This window comes from Cyprinodon tularosa, unplaced genomic scaffold (assembly GCF_016077235.1).
Source record: "Cyprinodon tularosa strain WSP-4 unplaced genomic scaffold, ASM1607723v1 ctg307, whole genome shotgun sequence".
Lineage (NCBI taxonomy): Eukaryota > Metazoa > Chordata > Actinopteri > Cyprinodontiformes > Cyprinodontidae > Cyprinodon > Cyprinodon tularosa.
The window spans coordinates 520597-532549 of record NW_024039016.1 but is presented as its reverse complement, the minus strand read 5'-3'; the positions used below and the strand labels follow the sequence as shown (position 1 = coordinate 532549).

The window sequence follows — 11953 nt, the reverse complement described above, 5'->3', positions numbered from 1 at the left end:
ATGTCAATGTACTATTACATTTTTCAGTCTCTTTCCCCTTTGATGTCTCTAAATAAATAAATATTGACAAACTGCTTTCAGAAATAACCTTAGTATTTAGAATAATGAAAGACACAGGGTAATTGGTAGTGTAAATCCTTTTTTTCCTTGGAATCTATGAGAATTGTAGGAACAAACACCATGGCGACAACGAAGGAAGAAAGTAGATAAGTCTGACATAAAGCAAAGTAAGGTTATGACACAAATTCCCAAGCTTTGAACATCTCACAAAGGACAGACAGAATATGGCACCACTGTGAACCTACAGTACTAACACCTGCTAATCCACATACTGATCAATGAGAGCATTTATGACCAAAGCAACCAGAAATGATGTAGTATCTATGAAGGAACTGTAGAACATGTCCACAAGACAAATATCAATGATTTTCAGTTTATAATTTAAAGCCATGTTGGAGACAATGCAAAAAACACAGGGAAGAAAGTGGACACGTTACGACACATGTTATCCTAAGTACACCATCCTCTGGGTAAAGCATGACGGTGGCAGCATCATGCTGTGGGATGCTTTGTTATAGGGACATAGAAGCTGGAAGAAAAAAATTTGAGGATTTCTGAAAGGTATCAGCAGGTGTTACAGATAAAGGCCCTGGCTGTTATTTCACCTTAGAAACTCTATAAATAAATCTGCTTTTTTACCCTGACTTGGTTTATATATTAGTTACAATGAAGAACTATTGTAATAGTTTTATGTTTGAAGAAAATATTTCTAAACTCTGTTCTAGTCTTGTGCTATGAAGTTGTTTTATAAACACTCAATTTAATAGAAGTTTTATTGTAGGAGTGTGATGAAAAGTACCGTAGACTTTACTTTAACTTGTGCCATGATGCACCATTAACTGAGCAGCATTTTGTCTCTTTAAATAAATCATAAAGCAAAGATATTCAGATAATTTCATAAACCCTTTTGTAACAGATCCTTAGAGAAAAAGACAATCTTAGAGCTTTTTCATACAGTTTTGGATTAGCTTTGTTTTAACTTTAGAATTGATTCCCTTTTTCCTATTATTATTTGCAAAGAAGGATCTTTCTCAAAAACACACAGTAGATAACAGTAATTTGTATCCTTATATAAATATCGTTCCAGTTGTATTCATGTCTTAATCAAACTGTGTGAAATGTGTGAGCAACACAACAACTAAGAGTTTTCTAATGCAACCAGACATCTTAAAATATTACAAAAGGTTTATTTAATCTCTGCTGAAACTTTTAACATTTTAATGGCTTTTGACTTGTCCAGTTGCCCATTGGTAACAAAGAAAAGCAATTCTGCCACCTGGTGGCTTACAAAGGTAACATGTTTAAAAAAAATAAAGGAAGATGGAAAAAATTGAGGTAAATTTAGCTTAAAATTAGATCAGGATTCATAAAAGTTTTTTTGTTTGTTTTAAGTTGGATGTTATTGACTTTTTAAAGAACGGCCCTCTTTCAATGTTATAATTTAAACCCATTATTGGAAATTAATGCACCCAACCCTCTACTTACAGCTTCTTTATTTCGTGCAAGTTTAAGAAATACAGGTCAGAGAATTAGATTAAGTAACGTCTGTTTATTTTATTAAATAAAGTAATATTTACACAAAATGTACAATTCATATCATGTATTTTGCTTTTTTTTTTTTACTTGGACAGTTTACATTAAGTTAATGTGGAAAAATCAGGATATGTTTATAATATGTGTGTTATTTTCTTTTTATTGCTAAATCGTTTCTCTATTTTAATGTAAAAGGTAATTGTATTACAAATATTAAATCATCTTGTTTTTGTGATCAATCTAAACATTTTTATAAAGATGTGCATTGTTGTTTAATTAAAAGTAGACCATATTATTCATCTTTGACTGAAAAAACCTCAGGAGGACCTTTCTTGAAGACAGCTTCCAGTTTCTGACATATTTCATTTCTCGCTTTTAGGAGCAAAATCTTTAAGGTTTGTGTTTTTTAGAGATTTTTAAAGGTTTCTTACATATTTACCCTTTTTTAAGTCATCCTACTGTATCTCATTACGATCAGGATCTGCTGGATTTAGTATACGTGGTATTGTTGTGATGTTAGATGGATCCGTTCTGCTTCAGCTTCCCTGTAATCACTGTTTTATTTCCACAGACTATCCATCCTTTGTTTATAGTCGATTCTACTTTGAGTTGCAGGAGGCCGGTACCTTCTTGCTGAAAGACAATAGTTCCAGTAACTGCCCCACCATGCAGCCTGCATATTAACCTCCAAACTGTTAAACCTGTAGCTTTATGCTTCAGAATTAGCTTTAAATTTAAATTCAATTTCAATTTGCAAAGATCTGTTAAGTTTAAATACTCTAGTCTAAACGGACTTATCTGTTCACAGATTTTGCCATCCAGAAGTAGGAAAACCTTTATTTTAGAGACACCGTTTAGCATTTTGTGGTCTGTTTCTTTAACAGTTGTTTAAAAACTCCTCCACTTATACACCGTCTTTTGTTTCGTAGAGTAAGTATGTGGTATTGATTTGCATTATTTTCTTTCTAAATCCCTCATAAGACTGATAAACTGCATTGATAGTCTTTTTTAAATCCTTTTTTGATCTCACTTTATGAATAAGGACGCTAACCATAAAAAAGAAGTATGATTTTATCTATTCTAATACTCATCTGAATTTAAACTTTGTTCTTCATGTTTTCAAAGCATGCCTTTAATATAATTTCTGAATATGTAAAAAAAAAAAACACACCCACTGTCTGTTTTAGAGAGTTAATAGATTCATTTACAGATTTTTATGTATTCAAGCAAAGTTTTTCATAAAAATGCTGAAGTGACCGGTGGACATGCTGATTTGGAAGATACGTTGATAACGTAGCATATTTAAAAGCATGTCTTTTAAAGGAAAAGTGCCAAAATGTTTTGATGCAGATGCCTTCAGGCATTTAAAATAGATCCTATTACACTAATGTGACCCACAGGTCTCTTTCTGTGTGAAGGACCTGAGTGTTTACAGTCTGCTGCACAGCTTAATTTCAAGTATTAGTGCTGAAGCTGTTTGACAGCTCTGTTGGTTTCCAGGCTTTGGCTCGGTCCCGTTTCCTGGATGCCTGTGTGATTCTTTCTCGACCTCTCTCTCTGAGGAGGTAAATTTAGTCCTGACGCTGGCCTGTTAAAATGAGTCCACTGACGCTGTTAGAGGGGTGGCAATGTGAAGGAGGACTGAGAACACATACGAACTAAAAGTCCACAGAGGGGGGGACACCTCTCAAGTAGAGTGAAGATGGCAAGCTTGTTGGCAAATAAAGACAGCTTTAAGGTGACTATCCCACAGGTATGTGACACATTCTTTAAAATAACAATGACTACAGAGAGAATTTAAACTTTTTTTTTTATCCACTGGACTTGTGCTCTGAGGGGACACTGTCCTCCCGGTTATAATAAAGAAGGATGTCTAAAGAGAAGCTGACTTCCCTTTTCTGGTTCTTGAAAACTTTTCACCTTTAATTTTCCAGGCTTCCTCAGGTCCTGCAGGCTGACGTGGAGATCAGGTACAGAAATCTCCTCAACAACTAACAGATTAACTTTTCTTTTAGTTTAAGGAATTCTGGGAATTTGGAAAAGCCATTTGAATAAATCATCTGCAAAGACAAACATTTATAATTTAAGATCCATACTAACTCTGGAATAACAGAAACACATATAAAGGAGGAATTTCCCCTAAATTACAAACGATAAGCAAGATATTTCTGAATCCTGCTGCACAATGTCTACATGCACAGCGGCTTATTTACGTTTCTTTTTACTTTGAGTTATAATTGGTTGTTTCACAGGTAGACGCCTCATTTTCACACCTATTAAAAGCTTTCATAGAAGCAGTTTAAAGTAAGGACATAAAAAAATGAACCGAGATTTGATGTACTCGATATTTAAATTTTGCACTTTATCAATTTAATAATTTAGAAAGTAAATGCAATATCAGTCTCTAACAAAGAAAAAGTTGATATAACTCTGTGATGCAATCAGTCTAAGTAGGAATAATCATACTTATATTTGTAAATTAAAATAAAACAGTATGTACATTCTTCTTTCCAGCACTAAAGAGCTGTTATGGTTATTTATTTGTTTGTTTGTTTGTTTTTTTATGGGGGGGGGGGGGGGGGGGGGGGGGTTCAGCTTTTAACCTCCTATAGAAATCTAAAACTATTCTCCCAAGTTGGTAAGGGTTTATACTATGTTTCTCTTTTTATGCGACATGCCTTTCAAACTTGTTTTCATTTTGTCTTTTTACGACCACAAACTTTAATGTGGTTATGATCCATTGCTTTTTATGACGTTAAGTTCTGATTTGTTTCTTGCTAAGATCAGTCAGACTGGAAGCCAAATGGATTTAGTTTCAGGTTTTGACTGAGCCATTCTAACACGTGTTCATCTACACTAAGGTTGTGTTTTACCTGTGGGCAAAACACTGGAAAAACAATCTAGAAATAAGTAAAAAGTTCTTAAATGAAGTGTATTTACCCTTAATTTGAGTAGGAAAATGAGATGATTTGCCAATGGAATGAGTATTTTTACCCTTAAAATTAGATATTTAGATAAAATGCGCTTGAAGTAAGACAATGCAATTGTGTTTTCTTATTATAAGTGTAAATTGTCTTGTTCAATTGGCAAAATGTCTCTTTTACCTCAACAATTCAAGAACAAATTCACCTATTTTAAGAAAAATCTTATCTAGATTTCGATTTTTTCAAGTGTATCTATACCCTCCTAATAATACATACTGAAGAAATAAAATCAATTAAATGTAACCAGATTTCCTTTTTATTTGCAGCATGTTCCCGCATAATGTTTATTTTGTGTCCATTTTCTATGATTTGATTTGCAGTTAGTGTTTGTGTGTTTTGTAGCTTGCATCATCCATGTTTGCAGTGAGCTTTGGAGCAGCAGGTTTGCATATTTTCCTAATACAGACTCACTGCTTGTACGTTTGGGTGCCACTGATGAAGGACAGAAATGCCACATTAGAATAGCTTTACTTCAGGATGGTAGCAATAGTCACTGTAATTGGTCATAAGAGAGGATAAATATCCATGTATATGTGATAATATCTTTTAAAATGATTACTGGAGGTCTGATTTTTTTTTACACCTGGCGCTATAGCAGGTGTGTGAACTCTTTAGAGTCACTTTTATCGTTTTATATTCTGCTGCTGTGTGTGGCTTCATTTATTTTGCTTTGGAAGATTAAAGTGTGAACAAGAAGCCAAAATCTGTTACCATAGAGGAATGTTTTTGAACCTTTCACCACTTGCAGCCCACCCTCCCTGACCTCATCAATATACGCAGGCTAAAGCTCTACTCCCACACATCCACACTCGGACTGGGTCATCGGTTGGACTGTTGACGTCATTCCCAGCTGTTGCTCTGTCCAAAAGTCCCTGTCTAAACTTCTAGGTATAGTCCTCATAATTTCATATGTATTCATTTTTTTTTCTGGGAAGAACCACAGATTGAAGGGGTAGGGTTTACATTCTTCTCGTGCATCTCACTTCTCATTCTTTGTTATTTTCTTTCTCTTCTGCTTCCCAAAGTCTTTCTTCCAAATGTGGAATGCCTTGGCTTTAATGAGGCCATACCTCTGCTTACAAATGATGACAAAGAACCAGACGTATTACGGTAATACCACCAGACTGGAGCCAAAACTGCTTTCTTGTTTTTACAGGAAAAGCTTCTCGATAGCTGCTACTCTGGGATAAATAAAATCAAAGCGAGCTTCAACGATTTTTATTCAGGATACACATTAGAAGTTGCAATGGATAAACTCCAGAGGAAACAGAGGGTAAGACAAGCAGCTGTAGATGGATGCTAAACTATCAGCAGGGTCCTAAACAGGGTAAAGAATGTAGGATGTTCTTGCAACATTCATGCAAGAATGTGGGTTTAAAGCCGTTTGATCTCTGTTATTTATTAGAGCAGTTTAAGTTTTAAAATGTCCAGCAGGGGGGAAATTCTGATTCCACAGTCCTTCTCTTATCTCCATGTGCTGTTTATTTTTTTGCCTGGAATTACTCAGTTTTCAGGTGCAAAGTTACATCACTTTCATCTGGAAATGATTTTCAAAGTGATGTTTCGTCTGCGAACATGTTCTGTCATGTTCCTGTGTAGTCTGGCCTGATGCCAGTTTGGATCCTTGAATGGTTTTGGTGCAACAAAAGTAAAAAAAAAAAAAATGAGAAGAGGGAGGTTCTGAAGGAGACAAAAGGAGAGCATTTCTCTGTAACCACAGGGTTCATATGGCGCGTTTATGCCTCTCTTCATGTCTCAGTCCTCCAGGCCTTGATAATGAGCGCAGTGGCTCTGCTGTGTCTTTACAGAGCCAAGAACTTCGCTCGTCTGGGATGTCTGTGGGGGATGTGACGGTGCTCCCATCCGGCTCCCTGAGCCAGGGGCAGCGTTCGCTGACAAGGCTCTACTGTCAGAATGGAGGGCATCACCTGAGGATTTTGTCCGATGGGACGGTGAATGGTGGGAGGCAGGAAAATGACACTTATGGTAAGAAAGAAACACATACAGATTTTTGTTTGTTTTTTTTATATAAAAGAGCAGAATTTCAGAATTTAAAACCAGATAGCTTAATTTGAATATTTGATTTCTACTTGTAATTTCCAAAACTTTTGATGGACAAAATCTAAACTTTTATTAAGTAAACGAATAACACAATAAAGCCCTAAAAGTTTTAAAACTTCTGGTTATAACATCTCAGCCTACTATGTGGAGCTTATGCTGCACTTAGAACAAACATTACCAGGCATTTTGAGAAAGTACCTAAAGTTACATGTGAGCTCTGGGAAAGAAACATGTAGGTTAAGTAAACAGGCCTGTATACTATGTAAATAATCTGAATCCTCTGACAGGAGTATATATCAGTCCCTGTAAAAAAAACAAAAAACTCTAACTTCTGTGGCAAATCTGGAGAACCACCTGTAAGTTTCATTTACATTTTTGAATGTAACCTAATTCCAATAAAATCATCTCTTAAGCTGAGATCAAATAAAAAAACTCAGAAAGCAATCTACATTCTGGAAAGTTGCCAGTGAAAGTACTGTGTAGGTTCAAAGTAGTCACAGAAATATCTCACTCAAATTTGAAGATTCATGAAAAATTATTACAATATTAATAACAAATTGGCACTATAACTGCAATAACTTGTGCATTAACTAATGTGCAATAACCCAGTTAATACCCAGTGCAATTTATATATATATACATATATATATATATATATATATATATATATATATATATATATATATATATAGAGCACATTTTCTTCCTTCCTCTTGATTATTGAGCCTATGTGAGCAGTTAATTTCTCCACTGTGAGATCAGTAAAGTCAGTCAACTAATCAAATTCCCATTTAACTTTTTTAAAAACTATTTTAACATGAACCTTTTAAATAAACTTGATCCATATTTATTTCTAAAATAAAATTATTATGCAATTCAAACAAATAAACATTATGTATATAGATAAATACAACCATTTATATCAATTTTGAGCTAGTTTATTATTTCTATAGGCACAAACCTGATGGATTTGCATCATGGTAGGTTTATTGGATACATTTGTGTAGAAATTATCAAGAATAAGTGATTGGGAATTTGTTATGTAATAAAATTACATACATCTTAAAATTTGGGTGAAATATATTTGTAAGTGAAGAGTATGTTTTTTCTTCTTTTTTTTAAGCAAAAGCCAGTGAAGATAAGCTATATGTTTCAACAAAGTAGCTCAAAAGTTGTGGGAAAGTTAACTGTAATTTCCAGAATGATAACCAGTAATGTGGAGTAAGCTCTGTTAAACTGAGCTTTAAGTTAGATAAAATCTACTTGTAAACTACATAAAGACCCTGAAATGTTCTGTGAAATCAACCTGTAGGCTTCTGGGAAGTAGCCTTTCTTCCAAGGCAGTCAATGTACAATTTCTAAGGAAGTTTAGGAAAACAACTGAAAGCTTATCTGCATAATCTGGGAAAAGTAAACTTTAAAACGTGTTATTACTGGAAATTATTTCTTGAGCAACTTCCTGTGCAAGCTTTATAAATCACCTATTCCAGTAAGGCTGCTTAGTAATGGGAGATTTTGCATCACATTTTACATTCTGAACCTGCTGCTTATCCATGAAATCAGCTGAGTAAAAGATTGTTTTTGGACAAAAAACTGTTATATTTTGTAGGTGGCCTCTTTATTTTGGGCTTGAAACGGTAACAGAAAATCACGTCAAAGTGTAATGTTGCATGTGTTGCAGAAATCCTGAGACTGAAGGCGGTGAGAGTGGGAGTGGTGGTGATCAAAGGGGAGATGACAGGAAGGTATCTGGCCATGAACAAAAACGGAAACCTTTATGGATCAGTGAGTTCCTTATTCTCTATTGTTAACTTATAAAAACATTATTAAACAAAAAACTTGTTTATATTTCTAAAACTAAATCCGATAATGACTTTAAATCACATTGATATAAAGCTGTCTTAGTGTTTTCATTGGTGTCAACTTTTAGAGGAATTTACAACAGATTCAAAGAATCCAACAGCTTCTAAATGTCCATTCCTTTTTTTTCTCAGCAAGCACTAAATGATGAGTGCTACTTTTTGGAAAAATATGAAGAGAACAACTACAACACATACTGCTCCCAGAAATACAGCTGGTATGTTGCTTTAAAGAGGAACGGCCAGCCTAAAAGAGGACCGGACACCCACCAGGGTCAGAAGGCCATTTGCTTCCTGCCCAGACCCACAGGCAGCGGGTAAACAGAGAAGAACCACGGAAAAGCACCCAGCTAATCTGAGAATAGTACACCTGGTAGACTAAGCTGCGCTGGACTGAGTATCGTAAACATGACTTTGACAGAGCTTTTGCTATAAAGACCTGATAAAGTTGTTTGAACTGTCCGCTCAGCCTAACGACCCAAATATTTATTCCTCCACTGCAACGGACGGAAAAAATATTTTCTATATAAACTTAAGAGCTGATATCAGAAACATTCTCCGGTTTATGAGCACAAAGACTCCCTTTTTGACTTTGGCCAACAGTGTTATCAGGCTGCAGTGCATGTCTCCACAGCAAAACAAGAATCCACTGTGAGCTCCCTGGCTTGAAACTAAAATCCTAGAGGAGAGAAATGTGCAGCTTGCTCTAAAATAAATTATTTAAAAAATAATTTAAATACTTCTTGGAGTCCTTATACATTCTGTCTAAGCATTCGGTCCGAGCTTTTGGAATAGAAAACAGACCCATAGTTAACAGAAAGCCTCTGTTTAATGCATACGCATCATTTGACGCCAAGGTCAGAAATCCAACCTCTGAGGGCTGCATTTAGGATAATAACTTTTATAAAAGAGGTGCGGGCAAAGCTGCTGGTCCAAATGTGGCCTGATAATGTAAAAAATGTTTTACTGTGACAAAAAGGAAAAAGACTAACCTAATTTGAAAGGTGACAAAATAACAATATGTACTGTTTGATACATAGTAACAGGACAGTCTGCATGTTGGAAATGAAAATGACAACAAATGCATCTAATGGAGTATTTGGGTAAAAAAAACACGCTGCCAAAAACTGAAATCTAAATAAGTAATTTTTTCTTAAAATAAATCCATTTTTTCTTGAATTGAGGAGGTGAGTTTGACACTTTGCCAATGGAAGCACACATTTTACATTTAAAAGAAGTATCTTTTTATTTCAAGTGCATATTATCTAATTATCTTATTTTAAGAATAAAAATACTCATTCATTTTTGCAGATCGTCTGATCTACCGTATTTTCACAACCATAAGGCGCACCGTACTAAAAGGCGCAGTCTCAGTTATGTGTCCCATTTCTGTATTTAACACACACATAAGGCGCACCGGACTATAGGGCGCATTTTTTATATACAGGTACATGTCCTCTACTACCTTTAAATAGCTCTACTGCGTATTTTAAAAATACAGCGGGCCCAAAACTGAGTATGACTGTGCTTTATTCATGTATTTATTACAAAGTATTAATCAAACCTGCGAGCTGGCCATGAGACAGACACATCGCAGATGACACAGCGCTGTGATTACTCCTAAATTAACTTAAAATCCTGAAACCTGCCGACGGAATATGTTCGCTTTTATTGCCGGTATCCTGGTGCCTGCAGTGTAAATTATTTAGATGAAAAACACCTGCCAGCCGCCGCGGTGAGGCTGCTGTTGAAGGGATTTCTGCTGTCGGTGCACCGCTGGTATGTGGGGGTCTGAGCGCCTCCGACAGAAATAGATAATCTGGATGAACTGACTGCAATTAAGTTTTCAGGTGGCCTTTCTCACTTAAAAACATATTAAAACTACTTTATTCCCACTGATCACAGCAAATATAGCTGCAAGATTTAGATTATTTAGATGAAAAAACACCTGCCAGCCACCACGGTATACGCGGAGGAGACCCGCCCAGAGGCTGCTATTGAATTAAGTTTTCAGGTAGAAAAATAGAGCGGGAGCAAAACTGAGTATGAGTGTGCTTTATTCATGTATTTATTACAAAGTATTAATCAAACCCATCAAAGTCATCATCCTCTGTTTCTGAATTAAACAGCTGCGCTAAATCAGACATGACAGTTTCCCATTCTTCGCTGTCAGAGTCACTTTCCGTGCAGCGCAGCTCCTCAGAAATAATGCCGGCTTTTGCGAAAGCTTGAACAACAGAGCCAGCAGACACGTTAGTCCAAGCATCTACAATCCATCCGCAAACGGTGGCGTAATCTGCCCGGCGCTGCCTTCCACTTATCCTGAAACTGTGGTCTCAGTCTGTCATCCATCGCTCCCACGCCGCTCGTAGCCTTATTTTGAACGGCCGCTTCACACCGATGTCGAGCGGTTGAAGTTCCTTTGTCAGACCCCCGGGATAACGGCGAGCACAGCGTTCATTTGATTCACCTTTTTTTTTCACATCGGCTGTGAGATGGGCACGCAGCGATGGTGATGCGTGGAAAAAACCACCTGTTCCCTCACATACACCTGCCTTTCATCATCTCCTCACCCATCCAGCCCGTTTCATTTGCGTTAATATCATATGTCATCAGAGCGCTGTGTCTGTCTCGCTGTCAGCTCCCAGATCAGCTTCTCTGATTGGTTGATGCGGCGCGTCCAGCAGCAAAACTTAAATTTTTCCATCTCGAGCAGCAGCAGCGCGTTGGCGGTGCGTCAGATGCTTAAACGCTCCCGACGTGCTGCACCTGCAGCTCAAAACGCGCTGCGGGACCTTTTGCTGCGCCTATACGCGCGTCAACCATTGACTTTGCATGTAAACTCGCTGCTTCTGCTGCACCTGCTGGGTCCGGTTCACACCGATGTCGAGCGGTTGAACAGCGAGCACAGCGTTAATTTGTTTCCCCATGTTTTTCACATCAGCTGTGAGATGGGCACGCATGGAGTTACATATTAACAGCGATGGTGATGAGTGGAAAAAAAACACCTGGTCTCCTTACATTCAGCCACTCTTTCATCATCTCCTCAATGAGGTGGTCTCAAAAGTCGCAGTTACAACACACATAAGGCGCACCGCACCATAGGGCGCACCGCACATTTTGAGGAAAAAAAAAGACGTTTAAGTGCGCCTTATAGTCGTGAAAATACGGTACCTGCTCAAATTAAGGGTAAATAAACTTATTTTAAGAAATGTTTGCTTATTTCTAGATGGTTTTTGGAGTGTTTGGATGTTCCTGAACTGAAGGAAAGCTGCTTCAATCTAGTTTAAAGACGATCATTATTGGAAGTTTCTCAGTAAACCTGTTTGTGTTTCCACAACATATTGTTTTGCTTGATGTTTAATATTTATGCATGGTTTCCTCCATATTGAAACGTGACTTTAATCAATCCTGAAGAAAGATATAATGTGATGTAAACAAAAGGTACTCTGGATA

General features: G+C 36.7%; 1 protein-coding gene across 7 annotated transcripts; it reads left to right on the top strand.

Moving 5' to 3' along the window:
* The first annotated feature begins 3187 nt into the window (after positions 1 to 3187).
* Positions 3188 to 9469, top strand: LOC119787960 (putative fibroblast growth factor 1). Of its 7 annotated transcripts, none has more exons than XM_038292055.1 (4): positions 3188 to 3331; positions 6386 to 6563; positions 8320 to 8423; positions 8633 to 9469. In XM_038292055.1, the coding sequence occupies exons 1-4, from the start codon at positions 3296 to 3298 to the stop codon at positions 8816 to 8818; spliced, it is 504 nt and encodes a 167-aa protein (XP_038147983.1). In that variant the 5' UTR covers positions 3188 to 3295; the 3' UTR covers positions 8819 to 9469. The 7 variants fall into 7 exon arrangements, with proteins under 7 accessions (XP_038147983.1, XP_038147982.1, XP_038147986.1 ...); XM_038292054.1 differs by having other exon boundaries at positions 3188 to 3346; XM_038292058.1 differs by lacking the exon at positions 3188 to 3331 and adding an exon at positions 5348 to 5465.
* Positions 9470 to 11953: the final 2484 nt, after the last annotated feature.

Bases quoted from the DNA above. Each gene is read 5' to 3' on its own strand.
- LOC119787960 (XM_038292053.1), top strand. From the start codon at position 6,305: ATGGCGCGTTTATGCCTCTCTTCATGTCTCAGTCCTCCAGGCCTTGAT. The intron at 6,564-8,319 runs GTAAGAAAGAAA...CATGTGTTGCAG, and splicing joins GCAGGAAAATGACACTTATG to AAATCCTGAGACTGAAGGCG. The intron at 8,424-8,632 runs GTGAGTTCCTTA...TTTTTTTCTCAG, and splicing joins ACGGAAACCTTTATGGATCA to CAAGCACTAAATGATGAGTG.